We start from the raw sequence: 17,069 nt of genomic DNA, 5'->3' as shown, positions 1-17,069 counted from the left end.
AGTGTTTCTCAAATCTAACTTTTTATAGCAGAGCTAAAGTTGCTCTGGTTCATCTTCACTGAAGATAAGTATTGCTCCAGAAAGTTCACTGGAATTGATGAGCTGAAGTTGGATTCAGTTATACCTTCACAGTGAAGTTGTTCAGCATGTGCTAGATTTGAATGAGCACAGTAGGAGTAATGTATGTTTCCACTGGGAATCCATAAAGTGAATACCAGGTTAAATGTTCTTCTGTGAAATCAGTAGATGTCTCTGATTAACTCGAAGCAGTTGGCAAATGAAAATAACTCATCTTGAGGTCTGTAGACCAGAAGAAGACCTGGTGGTTTGCCTAGAATTGTGATTTGTGGTTTCATCTAAGCTGAAAACTAGCAGATTTGCCCAAATATTGAGGGGAATAAGCACCTTTATTTCTAGGAGATTATTAGTGAGAGTGATTCAGCTGTGGAATGGGAGTACTTACAAGTGTGAGTATCAAAATCTACATAGAGATAGCTAAAGGACAACACATCATTGTAAAGGGAATTTGAGAATTCTCTTTAAAAGGTACTGAAATACTGAGCTGCTTGAGGGTTGAGAGGCAGGAAACAGTTTGAAAGGAAGAGCCATAGATGTGAGTTTGGAGGAGGCAGGGAAGAATAAACAACATGGATTTGCAACAAAGAAAAGCATAATTGAAGTGGCTCTTGGTACTCTGACAGCCGTCTCAGAATTTCAGAGGAAGCTTCACCTACATAGGTCCAATTCTCCTTTCCTTGGTAATCTGTCCTCTGGCTGTAAACAAAAAAATAAGACTTCAGCTCAAAACTGGCATAAAGCAACTGAGAAACAACCTCCTTCCCATCCTGTGCAGCCAGTGTGGATGATCTACAAACACAGAGAGTCAAGTTGTAGGCTCTTTGGAGTTGTCATAGCGGAAATTAAACTTTGTTCTTGAGATGGAGCCTGTATCTGTATTGCTGTCCTAAAGGATTCTGTCATGCTGCCTGAACAGCCTTCTTGAATAGACTCTCTCTTTATCGTAAGGTGTCGGCTGCAATGATTTGGGAGGAAAATTGGAAGAATGTCTGCTTGAAAAAGAAAAACAGGGCCACCTCTCTATCTCAACCTAAAGGCATAAAAAAAGAGTAAACACATTGACATAGCTTCATAAACCAGTCAGTACAAAACACAGGAAAGCCAGCTGTTTGAGGAGGAGGAGGAGGAAGGGAACACTACAAGAATGTTTGTCTTGGAGATTTGAAAAACACTGGAGAACTAGAGATATCCAAGCCTGATGGAGCAGTGGATTCCCATGAAAGAGAAATTAAATGTCTGGGCCTCTCCTACAGTTTTCAGGCAAATTGTGCCACTCTTATGTGAATGCAGATACTACCAGATAGCAGAAAAGAGCTGGTCCTGCAGCCATGAGAGGAGCAAAAATTGGGGAATTTGTGTGGGAATGCACAGTCCCTGTCTCTGTGATGTGCAGAGGATGTGGAAACAGGCAGACTTGAAAGTAGTAGATTCACTGCTACTTGAGACTCACCAGCCACCCACAGCTCTTTGTCCCAATGGAAGTAGTTTCTGATAAAAGTACAAAAACAGAGTATAAAGTTGTAGGATTTTTCTTTAAAAATTTGGGGATAAAACATTTGTAAATTAATCAGTTGTTAACGTTTAAAGATGTTCTATAGTTTTTCTTGTAAAGTATGATGTTAATCTTTTGTATGGGTATGATGTATTATTTGTTCTTCCATAAATGCTCTAGCAATGTTTTCTTTTTAAAATAGAGATATGTTAATCTAACATTCTTTTCCCAGGCCAGTATCATCTTCTGTGGCATTTTCCTGTAGAAATCTTTAATGTCCTGTATCAACTTGATGGATTTTTATTGTCCAAAGCAAACTGGAAAAATGTTTTCAGAGATTGGAGTTATGTATTTGAGTCACCAAGTATTCTGCTGCCATGCACAGTTACTGCTTCTGTCTGTATCATAGGTCTGGCCTAATTTTTTTCCCCCTTTTTTTCTCTTAATTTTAGCTGGAAGAAAAATAGCAGTCAGGAAAACCAGACACATGATAGAAGGGAAGGCGTAACTGGGAGCTTTAGTGTTCATTCATGAAATTATCGAATGAGAAAGAGGAAGAGATGGCATAACAGTACATACGACTTAGCTAGAAAGGAAAATAATCGCATTTCTTCTCTCTGCAGCATGTATGAGTTGAATGCTAATGCTGTCGTCCTTAAATCCTGCCAGTATAAATGCTGCTTTTCATCATTGCAGAGAGACTGGCTACAGCATGCAAAGCAGTATCAGTGCCCATCCTTTTAACAAAGGAGCACTGTGTTGGCAGGCACACCTCTTATTCCTGTCGTGTTAGTCCTAGGGAGCAGCTTTCAAATATCAGTATTATGACTTCCTAGTTTCTTGCAGGTGTAAAAGCTGGTTTCATTACAATTTCTTTTAATAAAACAGCTTAAACTGATGATGAAGACCAACTGGATAGTATACTGTAAAAACTGTGAGAAGGGAGGATGAAAAATGTAAAGCTTGTCCTCTCCTTAGCTCACAGCCTGTCGTCTCTGTGTTACCACATGAAAAGGGGAGAGAGTAAGCGAGAGAGAGACAGACTTTTGAGCTCACATCAGCTAAACCTTGGGTTTACCTGTTCATTTTCCCATTTGGAATAATGTCCTCTTTTAGCTCCAGGCATCTCTTCTTCTCTAATAGCAAAAAGAACACCACAGGAGGTCTCAACAAATGACACACTGGTCCATTGGTACAGCTGGTACGTGGGACTGGGCTGCAGGAGAGGGCAATTCTGCTGCATAAATGGAGATGGAGTTGATCAGCAAGGAAATAAGTAGCAAGAAACAGCAGCACCTCATGTTAGGTGCAAGAAATCTGATAGGTCTGTTAAACCTGTTGTGTAAGGTAGACCTTATGCATACTGTAGTGCAGGAGTTTGGGGTCCCAAGTGTTGTTCAGCAGAAAAGAGTTCTACTTGAATTTAATATAACTTTGTTTTTTCTTCAGAGATAATACAGACATACACTTAACCAAAAATTATTTTTATTGTAAAGTTGAGGCAATACCTAAGCATCCACAAATTTGTTAATACTAATTACAGTCGTTTGTGCATATACATTGTGAATGCATACAGATATACATACAAAACAAATTTGTGTAATTTACTGCCGTATCTGCACCACTCAATTGTTGGTAGTATGTTTATCACTTCTCATGCTTTCAGAAGCATACCGCCTGGATCCAAGTTTTCCATATGGGAAACTGAGACTAAGGGACTGTGTTTACAGGGAATTTATAGTAGGGTTTGAATTCACCATTTACTAGCTACTCTGCCTTGATTTTCCATGTAGATAGCTTTGTATGAGAGTCATCTGACTGAAACTTAGACATATGTATTTCATTGTCAATGTCTAAGTAGCTCCCGTCATCACTATGTATGTTAAATGGAAAGAACAGGATCTCATTCTGCAGGAGGTGGCTAAAATACAAGGAATAGTTCACACAAAGAGGCCCAGTGTGTGACAATAGAGAGACCAGCTTAGAAAACTTGAGATGCCAAAATTAATTTAAATGAGACCCTCCCCTTAAAGTATGTGCAGTGTCTAGTTGGATAGGAAAAGTAGAGTAAGTAATGCACTGTAAAGTGATACCCTATGACTCAGTAATGTGCCATTATAGCCAATCCCTAATGGCCTGTACAAGCAAGACTTGAGTTCAAAACTAGCATACTGAGTTTTTTTCTAATCTTTAGAGTAATAAACTTTCCAATCTACATGCGAATTTAAATAAAAATCCATTAAAAAGTGTAATATTTTTTAGATACTATTTATTTATATAAGAAAATGCATGTATCTGAAAACATAAGTCAAGGTGGTTTTATGTCTTGTCATATAAAACATCTTCCTATCTGCAGGATACTAGAGAGACAATTCTTGAGATTATATACAGATGGTTTACAGAGGTCATTTTATTCATTAGCTTAAAAGAGAATAGTAAGATTAGCTGAAGAATTGATTAAATGTATTCAGCTGCAATGCAAATGGGGGTATTTGCAGTAGTGATGTAATAGCCCACTGAAATTTGGTTAAGTAGGAAGTGAGGGAGGTAATACACTACCTGGGCAAGGAAAAACCCAAAGCAACTGTCCTTCATCACAGGTGGTAGCTGCTCACATAGTTATGGCAACTTGCTGCTTCCAAACTGTATGCTTGTTTCTGTTCAAAACAATCAATTGCTGGCATAATGAATACTGTTTTATGTACCACATAAGCAGTTCTTCACAAGCTTCTCATTTGTGTTTGCATCTGTCATGGAACCCATCTGCATAACGTCTTGCCCTGCATAACATCTACAAGTATTTTCCATTTTGAATTATGTGAAACCAGTTTTCAAATATGAGCATAAATTACTACTTCCTTAATTTTAAATAATCAGTAGTGTTTTGAAGTATGCTAGGACCAGGATAGTTTAGCTGCAAGTATTAATGTGAAAATATGTTAAATTTTTAACGTATTTTTTACACTTCCATGATTGTATAAACCATTCCATAATTCCTCTTTATTTCAAAGCATAGATGGAGCTATTCGTAATTTTGGAACCTCAGTTGGCAATTGTTGTATGTTGTGCAGAGCAGCAAGGGGTCATAACTCCTTTTTGACACTGATTCTGCTGCTGGAGGGAACTGCAGGCTAGCTTCATTCCTTTGTCCATAGATTGTTCCAAGTAGGCTCTGGGTTTGTACTGCTGGTAGAATAGGCTTCCAAAATTAGTAAATTTACTGCTTCCACTGCTGATAATTTCCTGTCTCCAAAACCAAATAATCATTCATTTGGCATTAACAGCAGATGGCAAAATACCCCCCAAATGCAAAGTGCTAGTTCTTCTACTTTCTCTAGAATGCTAGAAAATAAAGCTTACTTTAGAATCTTCTGCTTTAGCCAAAAATTGTATCCAAACCATTCCTTCACAGGAGAAGTAGGTAGTAAAAGGGATTTTTGCAGCTCCTGCTGGCTGGTGCAAAAGCCCAAATTGAGATAGCCATGCTGAGTAGGAAGATTCAAATACTTTTCCCTTTATTTTTCACCGAAAGTGAGTGTCCGTGGCAGAAGTGTGGAGAAGCTCTTTTCTGGAGCTGTTCTCAGAGTAGTTAGTTACTTGAAAATGAGTTGTCATCTGCCTCTGGCTGGGACGCACAAGGAAAGAAGAAGCTTTCACGATGAAGTCTGAAGCTTCAGTTGTAATGTCTGTGATGCAACTTTAACTTAGGATTTAAGGAAGGGGTATTCTCCTACATCCAACAGTCAGGAAGTGTTGGCATTTTTTGATGTGTTTAAGGATGCAAAAAGTACAGAGATCCTCTTCATAAGCCAAGGCTCCTGCCTACTTCTCCCATAAACTAAGGTCTAGAAGCCTGCATCCTGTTGTGGGGTTAGGCATAGATGGTGGTACAGGACCCTCAGCCTGTTGTCCAGTCCTCTATTTCCTGACAGCTGCCCTTTTGTCATTCAGTTGTATTGAACGCTGCCTGCTGGAACTCAAAACCCCTTGCCTGAGCTGCATTGAAAGAAGCAGCTATTCTTCCCAGTGAAGCTTCTCTTTTAAAAAAAAATAAATAACACTATAAAAATAACAGATATCTGATGTTACTTTGGCCAGTCTCATTCTGCCCAGCCCAAGAAAATCATTCTTAGTCTCTTCAGCAAGTGACCAGATCATGACTTCTGGTTTTAATAGTGCCTACTCAAAAGGTAGGTGATACAGGCTCCTCCAAGCCAACTCCTACCTGTGCTTTGACTTTGAAGCCACCTTGTTTGTCCTTCTGTCTAGTCAGCTTTTCTCTGAGCCTAACTAGAAGTGACTGTGTCAGAAGACAATTCTGACTTTCCTTTTTGTCACACCTGAGCCACTCAAATTTTCCACCTGGCATGAGATACAGCATAAACCAAATTTTTTCTTGTGTATCTTATAGAAAGAAGGTTAAAGGAAGAGGTATTTAAGTGGAGATGGTAGATATGGTCTCTTTTCTCCACGTGTCAGTTTTGACAGCTCTCACTTAACTGCAAATTGTAACTTTCCCAACTTTCACCATTTAGGATGAGAAGTGTCCTCTGATTATTATAAGTTTATATGCTACATAATATATATCTCTCTATATCTCATATGCATGACACATTGTTATTTGCAAAACATTCAAGTAGTCTAATAGCAAATTCTGTTCGATCTCATAAAGGAAAATAGTACAACAAACTTGAGGACAGGACGATATTTCATGGCACATCTGTCTTGTGCTGGTAGCTAGGTTTCCATTTATGCTCAATACAGCCTGATTCCACTGATAAAACCTGATTAGACCTAGATTTTGTTCTTTATTTGTAAAGACTGAAATAATAGAAGTATGTAAAAAAAATATTCCCAAATGAAAAATTTTTAGAATAACTATTTTTCTGTTGAATGTTGCTGAAAATCCTAAAAGATTGTTTTAAATATTGTCTCCTCGTCCAGATGCTGCCTTCATAGAAACCCATTGTGGCTGCTTCTTTTTTAAACTCAACGTGATTTGAATGAAATCCTGTTTATACTCTGTTCATAGAAAATATTTTCTTAAATAATATGAAGCTCACTTTCCTTTTCACCCCCCTCTTTAGATATGACCCAGACATTTTGTTAGGCTATGAAGTCCAGATGCATTCCTGGGGTTATCTCTTACAGAGGGCTGCTGCATTAAATGTTGATTTATGCCAGATGATTTCTCGTGTGCCAGGTAAGTTATTTTATAGGGTTTCAGTTCAGTTCCAATAGAAACTACTGGAACAGAGATTATTAATAAATTTTAAAAAATAAATGCTGAGTATTTCTTCAGATGGACCTTTTTTTTCATTGTTGCTATTGTGTTGTTATAGGTATAACCATACACCAAAAAAAATCTGAAATACTAATGAGATTCTGGTTTTCAGTGTTCTCTGAATTTTTAAATTCCTTGTGTATTCCACTTCTGGGTGTGTCTTGTATCCATGAACCTAGACTCATTTTCAGTAGTTGTGTGCGTTAAGTTTTCAGTTATTGGAGGTTGTTCTGCTACCAAACCTTCTCTCGCTTCTCCTTGGCTTCAGTCATATGTAGATGTCATTCAGGGTACCTGTCATAATCATTATTCGTGGTTTCTCTGGCTGGGATACGAGGGCATAAACATGTTCCTGAGCAGTGCTGGTCAGCAGCTCTGTAATAAGATCCTTACTTTCAATAGCCATTCTTGTACTGTGGACAAATTTTACTGGCCAAAGTGCTGATGCTTTCCTCCAACATTCAGAAGAAGATCGGTTTGGGTTTTTTCTTGAAAACCTGGGGAAAGTTATCCAGGAGAGTGCCTATACTTAGCCAATCAATAGAAGCTATTGTTCTGAAGCATGCACTTAGTGAACAGCTAAATAACTGTGTTGCACCTGCGAAGAGTCAAGATGACTTTGTAAAATTAAAAACTGTCTCAAAAAATTTGTTGTAGGTCTTTGCAGTCATTGAGAAGATGTGGATGAGGAAGATATGATTTTAAAAATCAAAACGGTTGAAAAAGCTGCTTTTGTCAGGGCTCTTGCCAAAAATCTGTACAGAGACTAAATAGCCATGAAATAAGAAGTGCTTTTTTGTGATTGCCCTATTAAAAACTTGATCCTGTTACTCTGTAATGGTTGAAAAAGCAAATGAAATGTTAGGAATTACAGAGCAAGGAAACTATAAAATAATTAATGTAAATGTAAAGATCTGTAGTGTGCTTGCACCTCAAATACTGCTGTTCTAGCCTCTTCATAAACTTTCCCCCATCAAAATGGATATAGGAGAATTGGTAAAGATGAGAAGGGTAATCCAAATGTGCCTAGTAATTCAGTAAGTTAGGATTCCAGAAGAGGCAAAACTGGGTAAGGAAGGTAAAAAACTATGAAATCTTGAGGGATATAAAGGGAAATATGGATTTGGTTGTTCATGGTCTTTTCCAGTGCGAGAACCAGAAATCATCAAATGAAGCTAGCGAATAGCAGCTACAGAATAGGGGTCGATTTTCACCCCTGGGTTTTTGAACTGCTGAGTTCCTTGCCTCAAGGTAGTACAAATGCTTAAAGAGTATGTTACTTTAAGAGGAGATCAATTCTTGGAAGAAAAATCCATTGGGAACTATTATATATGTGAAAATAATGTCTGGCACAGGAAGCTGCAAAAGGTTATAAGATAGGAGACTTCTAGAGAGATTATCAATCGCTGCTTCCCCTGCTCTTGAAGCATCTGCTTTTGGGTACTTGATAGAACACACTACTGCGCTAGTTGCATCTTTGGGCTTACCCAGCACAGCAATAGCATCTTTTATGTCAGCACCCAGTGTGCCCAGCCAGGAGAACATGAGGTTTTAGAAGAGCTGTGTTCACACGCTCCTTCCTTGAGGTTTGAATATTTGTGTACTCTTCTGATGCCTTCAGAATCTTTTGGTGCTTTTCATAACCTGTGACCTGTTTAGAAAAGGTCTGAGTTATAGAGACCTCCCAAAGACAAGAAAACATAAGAACAAATTTGCATCTTCAGTTGAAAGTTGTTGGCAACTGGTCCTCGGTGAATTTTTAAATACTTCATATATGAAAACAGGAAAAAATGACAGTTTAAATATGAATTGGCCATCAAAAGTCACAAGTTTCCTTCTTCAGCACAAAAGTCTGAAATTGTTCTTTAGGAATAACCGATTGCATGAACCTTGTTGTTAAATTCACCTGATGACTCAAATTGAAATTATACGCTGGTTGCAATAATAATGCTTCTGGGTACAGTCTTCAGAGGTATTGAAGGATGTTCAGAAAAACTTTGAACCCCTTACACTTCAAGATTTGCAATGTCTTTGGTAAGAGGAATGGTAAGTGTTACAATCTCCAAAGATCCCAAAGGTTTACTGCTCTGCTGTAGAAGTATGGCTGAACAATGTCGTCAGTTTGAGACAGGTAACTAATGTGTCTCTGCTTTTGTTCTCAAAGGCTGAGTCACACCTCTTGTCTTGCAGATCAGCTATGTCTGCATGGTAGTTTATGCAGAATCAACAGTTATATCAGGAAAGCTCTCAGTAGTACCCGTCTTCATGACATAAGCTATGGTTCAAGTTGCTGGAATTGATACATGTGTAGAGTTCCTCAAAGAAGGAAGGTTACTCCTCTGGGAACTGTATGGTTCTTAATGGTGATGTCCTTCTGTATTTCACAGTCGGGCTTCCTTCCCTACAGCTATGATATCCCACCAACATGGGTTCAGTTCCAGTGAAGGAAACGAGGGTTGTAGCCCTTAACATCTTTGGACATAAAATTAGGGTGGGCATGCAGGACATAGGCACGATTTCCACAGCACTGGTATTCGTAATACAGATGTTCTTGTGCCAGGTGATAGATTGCACACCCAGAAGTGGAATACATAACACTTAAAATGTTTCTGAGAACTAGTGTTATTGCAAGGTAAGTAATTATTCTTTTTTTTTGACTGAACTGCAGAAGAAAGATAAGATGTTCGCACTAATGAGCTCCTCCCAAAAATGTCATGCCATAAGTGTGGGCTTGCATGCATGACCATAAACGTACAAGTGTTGTGTTCTCTGTTGCTTTGTGGCCTTCTTGTCCATGGTTTTGACCCCATCTATGTTCCTCTTGCTTTTCCAACCCCTATGCTTCATATTTCCCTCCCTTCTTCACATGCTGTATTTTCAGAACAGGAAGTGCTCCTTCAAGCAGTATGCTCCTCTTTCCTCCTATTGAAATAAAGATGGAAGGTACTTTTCCTTCCCTTTCCTGTGATTTCAACTTAACAAAAAGAAAGCTGGACTTCTCTCTGGTTTTGCTTTATTGGCTGAGTCTGGTGCTGCCTCTGCCATTTACAAGTGAACTATTCATAAGTCATTAGGACACACCACAAGAGAAGTGAGTACTGTGCCTGTGCGTAGTGGCATTTTGTGTGTGCACTGTGGCCTCCTGTTTCCTCCTTTGCATCACAGTTCAAAGTTAGGGAGTGGGTAACAGAGGATGAGAGGAGACTTCCTTTTATTTCATCTCACACACTGGAAAGATAGGAATAATGTCCAGTTCTGCTTCTTAACAACTTTGTTTCCAAGAGGGTCACGTGGTTCTGGTGGTATATTCCCCACACCAGTTGTAGAGCACTGCAGGTTTTTGTAATTTTGCGATGCTCATCGCATGCAGAGTCTCTTGTTCGTTAGGGTAGTGGGTCTCTTTTGTGACTGCAGTATACTTTGTTGCCCGTCTTTACCAGCAAGACGTGAAGCGAACTTAAGAAACATAGGGGATCTCCTAAACAAGTCAAAGGAGAACTAGGATGACACTGCAGAAAGCAGAACTAACTGATAGTTTCTGCTTCCAATTAAAAAAAAAAAGAGGGTGAGGGGGGAAATGCAAGCTCCTCACTTTCACAGGATATCCAGCCTGTGGAAATTAAGAAAAGCAGAAGGAAAAATGTTGCTGCTTGTGGGGCTTTTCTTTTCCATCCAAACATGAAAAGAGAAATTGCTATTTTTCATCCTTAAAAATCTGAAACGATAAGGAGGTTGAAAAGATAGTGTGATTTTGATAGAGTGTATGGAAGGTCTGCTAAATTTTGTCAAGGCTCTATGATTTATTGATAAGGTCAGTAAATGACAAATAGGTTTTCTTCTTAACCATATTTTGATTGATGCAATATACATTTGAAAGATCAACATATGAAGTTAGTCTGTATTATCTTGTTTCACAGCAGTTCTGCAGAATTTCAGGCAATTTTTACTTCTGTCTTCAAGGGTAAACGTGCTTCATGGCTCTCTGAGGAAGTAATTGCTCAGTTCTGATCATTATTGCAAAGCATTGTGTATCCAGACTTCTGTACATTCTGTCCAAAATTTTCTGCTTTTTATTAGTAGGGGTATCTGATAAATGAGTAGCAGCAGAGTACACAGACAACAGTTTAAAAATGGGTATGGATTTAGAACTCTGGCAAAAATGCCTCAAAAGTGCTTTCTCTTCCATTATAGTAAGAAGGAACAAGATTGGAGGATCAAATAATACAGTGTGCTTTCATATTGAATTTTAACCTGTATTGTACATTTTAAAAACCATCTGTGTAAACTCAGGAAAGAATACAAAATCAGTAGCCTTAGCTTGACTGAAAAAAAGACAGTTTCAAGAAACATTTACCAAATAGGCTGTCTTCTCTTGTGTTGTAGTATTTCAAAGCATGAAAAAAAACCCAAGGATGGCAAAAGAGGATATCTTTCCTGTACTGTAGTCACCGCTCTCTTACAGAAGGATACAGAGTGCTACTTCTGCCTCTGCATTTGTTTCTTCCTATTTCCTTCTCTTTGCATTTGTGCTATCAAGAACTCATCTCTGCTGCTCCCACTGCTGTGGGTTTGCTTTTACTGTATGAAAAGCACGGAGTTTTCTCTCCCATGACCTGGTTCCGACTGTGTAAGATTATGGCAAGTAAAGCCTTGAGTTATAAACTCTTTAGGGCAGAAATGACTTTTTATTATTTTTGTGCATTACCGTGCCATGCAGCTAGCTCTCAGGTAACATTCAGCATTGCTTAACCAATATATTCGCTATGGAGAATATATTGTCATGGACACCATTTCAACGAAACCAAAGTAAGAGTTGTCTTCAGAGGGATGTGTAAGAGCAGAAAAACCTAGGGGAGTTTTATTTAGAGATCGTGTAGAAGACTGGTAAATAAATAACCTCATGCAATTGGTAACAGTCTTTATGAATTCTTACTTTTCTAGAGAGCTCAAATTGGAAGAGGGGATAGCTTGATCTGGTCTTGACTGTTCTGTAACTTGTCTAAATATATTCTCTTTTAATGTCTTTAGACGAAAAGAAGGAGAACAGATTTGCAGCTGAGCTGGATGAATATGGATCAGAAACAATGAGTGAAATACATATTGTTGGGCGAATTATCTTAAATATTTGGAGAATGATGAGAAATGAGGTAAAGTTTTTACAAGGTTAATGTATTTGACTACTGGGTTTTTTTAATTATTGTTGACTAGGTTGAAAATTTCATGTAACTTACGTAACTTTTTGTTCTTTGTACACCTTTTCAAGTAGAGCAGTCTGCTACTTTGAGAATGGATTTTGCATCTCACTAAAATGTAAAATACTGAAGCCCTTATCTTTCAGTGATGTTTCTTAATGGTATTCTGTTTCCACTCTTTGTGGGTTTTGAGAACAACTTACCTGTTTTAGCGATTTGTCTCATATGGTGCTTTTACTAAACTAAATACTTGAACTTATTTTAAGCTGTCAGAATTACTCATTGTTTTGTTGTTTATGACCTTACATTTAATACTGAAATGGTTCAGTCTTTGCAAATCTTGTTCTGACCGAATTCAGACCTGATCTTTGCGACCTACTTAATTCTGCATATTCTTTTCAATTGATGAGGGATATTCTTTCCTGACTTCTAAATAGTTAGGGACTTCCAAGTAGAAATCTTTACCTTTCTAACAAAGAATACAAAAAGAAAGTCAATAAATTTATTTGTTACTGTTTTTAAAAAGTAGAGATTTCTTCGACTTTGAAAGACATCATGCATGGTAACACATCCTCTCTGTCTTCCTAGGTGAATCTAACGAATTACACTTTTGAAAATGTGGGCTTTCATGTTCTTCATCAACGTTTTCCTTTATTTACTTTCCGAGTTCTGTCTGATTGGTTTGATAATAAGGCAGATGTCTACAGGTAATGAATGATCTGTTAATCCATTTTGTTATTATAAGGCCAGGTTCTTATCATTGGATAGGTATAAGCTAAAGTCAGCATAGGAAGAAATAATCAGTTTAGCTCAGATACTAGAACAGTCTATATGCAGCAACAAGAGCTTATTTACTCTGCTGTTCTGCTGTGTTCCGTTGTGTAGTTATACCCTCAATATTTCACCTTTGTGTATTTTTCTGTTTACGCAAAAACAAAACAAATTTTTAGTTACAATTTCCACATATCTGAATAGGTGCACTATTTTGAAGTTCTGTAAGTTTTGTATATACTGTTAATCAGATGGACTTTTAATGAACTGTCAGGTTTCTGGTTTACTTCACAGTGTATGTCAACCAAGCTAGACTTAAAAATAGTACAAAACGGTGTGCAAAATGTTAAGACAGTAACTATAGCTGCTTAAAAATACCTTTATATGACATTATCACACTGGGCTTCACTCTTCCTTGGAGTGATTTGGTATTGCCATATGAACAATTCATAAAACTGAGTATGGATCTGAATGTCATTCATGACATACATATAATTTCTGTAAAAGTTAAATACTTCTCAGCTAGGTGGAAACTTGGTTTAGTGTTGAAATTAAAATTTTACGTTCAACTGAGATAGGTATTGTAAATACAGAAGGATTTTTCCACAAAAGTCCACTTGGTTAAAAAAACCATGAAGATGGTAAACAGTTGAAGAGAAATTTGAGTTTCTGTTTTAGTAATCCAATAGGGCAATAAGGAAAACAGGATATAGTATGTCACTGAGATATGCCTTAACAGTAGCTTGCTGTAATATAATCTGTGTATATCTTTAGAATATATAAATGAATGGGTTTGTGCACTACATTTTTGAAAAAGCGGTATGAAAATGTCCTAGGGAAAGCTTTATTTGCTGGTTTGTAACAAGCTATCATCAAAATATGTTTTTCTTGGTAGAAGGGGCAGCACTCTCCTGATTGTTTGTAATGAGGTGTTCACTTTCACAGATGGAAAATGGTTGATCATTATGTCAGCCGGGTCCGTGGGAATCTGCAGTTGTTAGACAAACTGGATTTGATTGACAGAACAAGTGAAATGGCGAGACTTTTTGGCATTCAGTTCTTACATGTATTAACAAGAGGCTCCCAGGTAAGATTTAGTTTTCCTTACACTTCACAAAAGCAAAATAGTCTTTATGAAATGTTTTAGTAGTTCAATATCTTTCCAGTCAGTATATGTATTTTCATAAGGTCACAGAAGACTTTTGCATAACATGAAATCAAAACGTAAAGAAAGGCAATCCAAAAGCAGTAATGATTGAATGGTTTGTCTCAGAGACTAAAAACAGCTGTTAAAAATACAGTGCCCCAAATGTAATCACGGCAGTGAGTCTCTTCTACTGACTGGGAGCACTAAGTTTTCCCTTTGAGTTGATATTTTTCACACTTTGGTCTGAAAATGAATGCTTTTTAAAATATTAAGAAATAAAATTGAGCATGTTATAGAAAGATGAGGTGATTTTCTTCCAGGGCAGACAAAGCTGCATCAAATATGTTCTAAGTGATATTTCCCGTGAAGAAACCTCTGGGTAAGATTTGTTGGTAAGACAAGGGCTCTGTCTTTATTAAGTAGGTGTGTCATGTGAGATGTCTGTGGCTCTGTTTATTTTGATAGTAGCATCAGAGGGAAAGGGAAGTGGACAGACACTTCTCTTTCTTTGAGACCTCAGCAGTCTCCAGTAATACCAAAGGCTTTCCTTGCCCAGGTTCTGAGTGACTAGACTAACTAGACTCTGTTCATGGCTTAACATGAGGCCCTGAACAGCACCTGAAACAAGAGCATCTACTCTCACTCACGTGTCTGCCCTTCTGCTGTCCTCTTCTTTCCTACCATAATTCTTCTTTCTTACCATCTTTTTGCTGTCTCTTTTAATGGACGTGAAGCTGAGCTGAGCAGGATTGATATTTTGCCAGTTTCCGTGGACAAAAAGACAACTTCCAAAGCAGAGCAGCATTGTCTTAAGCCAGCCAGAAACCAGTGTCTGAAGCTGCAGTCCCTTAACAATTCAACCCAATTTAAAAACATTGCCACCTTTTTTCCTTTGACTGCAGTTGCCTGTGTCAGTGCAGGTTCTTTTTGGTCTTGCTGGTACTTGCCCTCTGTTTTTGGGTTTGGTTTGGTTTGGGGTTGGTTTTGTTGTTGTTGTTTTTTTTGGGCGGGGGGGGAGGCGGGAGGCGCACACGGGCACTGACATCTCCCGGTCTGGTTTACCATGTTATCAGAAAAGTACCAGTGTTGGGGCAAGGGAAGGGGAATGCACAGTCAGGGACAGGAAGGGTGGAACTGGCATACTGCCAATGTAGATATGCTTAAACTGTCATGATTGCAGCCTGCAAAGACTGTTCTGCCTGTCATTTTCTCAAGTGGCTGTGAGTGGGAGTGAGCAACAGAAACATGCTGCATTTTCTATCCTGACTGTTCTTTTCTCTTTCCTTCTGTGCATGTATGTTTTGTTTCCATTTAAACTTTCTAGATCACGAAAATGGCAGTTGCAACAATTCCCAGTCACCTCAAATAATTTTTTTTCACTCTGAAGAATCATCACTACCTTTTATGAAGATATTCCTTTTCTCCTTAGCTGAAAAAGATGTTAAAATGGAACAGTACTAAGAACAGATTTCAGATTTTTTTTCCATATATTTGTGTATCTCTTAAGTTTTACAAGACCTTTTTTAAAGGTTATTTTTTCTTTTTATTAAGCTATCTTGAATATTCCATAGTAGAGTAAACAAATCTAACAGGAGATGGTCATAGATGATTAGTCAGATGATTGAAGAACTTGCTGAAAACTGGGGGGTGGGGGGATGGACACACCAAACCCCTAGCTCTTCCCAGTCCCTGACCCCCTCATTACACATCTGAGCTCATCACTAGACACAAATTGGTGCAAGGCAGCAGCCCCTTATGCTGCTGCAAAACTACACTTTCAAACCCCAATCTATTTGTAAGGTGGCAGGGTCTCAATAAAACTGTTCGTTCTGTAAGTTCATTTATAACATCAAAGTTAAGAAATTATACCTAACCTATTCACTACAATCATTGACTATGTAGTGCGTCAGGCAAAGAGCTTTCGAATAGTGATTTAATTGCTTACAAAGCACAGGATCTTAGGATTATAGAGGATTGTTCTTTGATATTTTGGGGTTTTCAGTCCTTTGACACCCATGTATATAATTTTCAGCTATTTTGTTTTTTATTGTGAATGAACACAGTGAATACCTGGCTATTAGTGATTTTTAAGCTTACTAAAGCATTGAATAATACCTTAATAAATACGACTGTTTTTTTCTCATGTTTCTATCTCGATATATGACATTGTGATGTCTTGAACAAGGTGAAAGTTCTGAAACTTTTTGTTATTTTATGCTTCCTGTACTTGGGGCATCATCAGGGAGAAAGCATGATACCCAGTGCAAAGCAGCATTTTGAAATGGGCTGACGTAGATTCTTCCCTTGGTTCTCTTGCTGTCAAGTACATCCTAGTTTTACTTCTGATGGTCAAAAGCTTGGAGACACAATTATCAACTTATACGACTTGCATGTCATTTCTCTGTTTTCCCAAGTGTTGAAATAAAATCAGTCTTCAGGTTCCTATGGAAATGGTCATCAACTGCATATTATACTTTGTTTTCTTCAATGTTCTGCAAGTCTAACAAAAACAGTTTAACACTGACTGTAGCATGGCCATCCGCATATTTTTTCCGTAGATAAGTACTTGATTTTTAATGATTAGGGCTAAATGATGAGGAAACACGTGGAAAAGTTCCACTATATGTGATAGAAAACACACATTAAAAGTAATAATATGGCTATTTATTTTGGAAAACTAGTTGTCTGTACTTCAAATTCAGGAAATATAAGTGCATATTTCCACAGTTTTAATACACCTATGTTTATTCTGCATTTTTAAAAATTGCAATTATAATGATTACATCCAAACTGTTTTGCAGTATCGTGTGGAGTCTATGATGCTGCGTGTTGCAAAGCCAATGAATTATATTCCTGTGACACCCAGTATCCAGCAGCGAGCTCAAATGAAAGCCCTGCAATGTGTTCCCTTAATAATGGAACCAGAATCCCGCTTCTACAGCAATGCTGTTCTTGTATTAGATTTCCAGTCATTATATCCTTCCATTGTGATAGCATACAACTACTGTTTTTCAACCTGCCTGGGACACGTTGAAAACTTAGGAAAGTAAGTTGTTACTCTCTTCTCACAAACTTTGATTCTGTAGAGAATTTAGCATCTTTTCT

The 17,069-nt window shown here is 37.9% G+C and overlaps 1 protein-coding gene across 1 annotated transcript in view; it reads left to right on the top strand.

The window, feature by feature from the left end:
* REV3L (REV3 like, DNA directed polymerase zeta catalytic subunit) overlaps positions 1 to 17,069 on the top strand; it is a 126,148-nt gene that overhangs the window by 95,064 nt on the left and 14,015 nt on the right. The window contains exons 19-23 of the mRNA XM_075087453.1: positions 6,658 to 6,773; positions 11,883 to 12,001; positions 12,635 to 12,753; positions 13,763 to 13,904; positions 16,766 to 17,010. Coding sequence (XP_074943554.1) covers positions 6,658 to 6,773; positions 11,883 to 12,001; positions 12,635 to 12,753; positions 13,763 to 13,904; positions 16,766 to 17,010 — 741 coding nt within the window. The remainder of the gene's footprint in view (positions 1 to 6,657; positions 6,774 to 11,882; positions 12,002 to 12,634; positions 12,754 to 13,762; positions 13,905 to 16,765; positions 17,011 to 17,069) is intronic.

Source organism: Phalacrocorax aristotelis, chromosome 3, assembly GCF_949628215.1.
Source record: "Phalacrocorax aristotelis chromosome 3, bGulAri2.1, whole genome shotgun sequence".
Taxonomy (NCBI): domain Eukaryota; kingdom Metazoa; phylum Chordata; class Aves; order Suliformes; family Phalacrocoracidae; genus Phalacrocorax; species Phalacrocorax aristotelis.
This window is presented reverse-complemented; position numbering and strand designations above follow the sequence as displayed.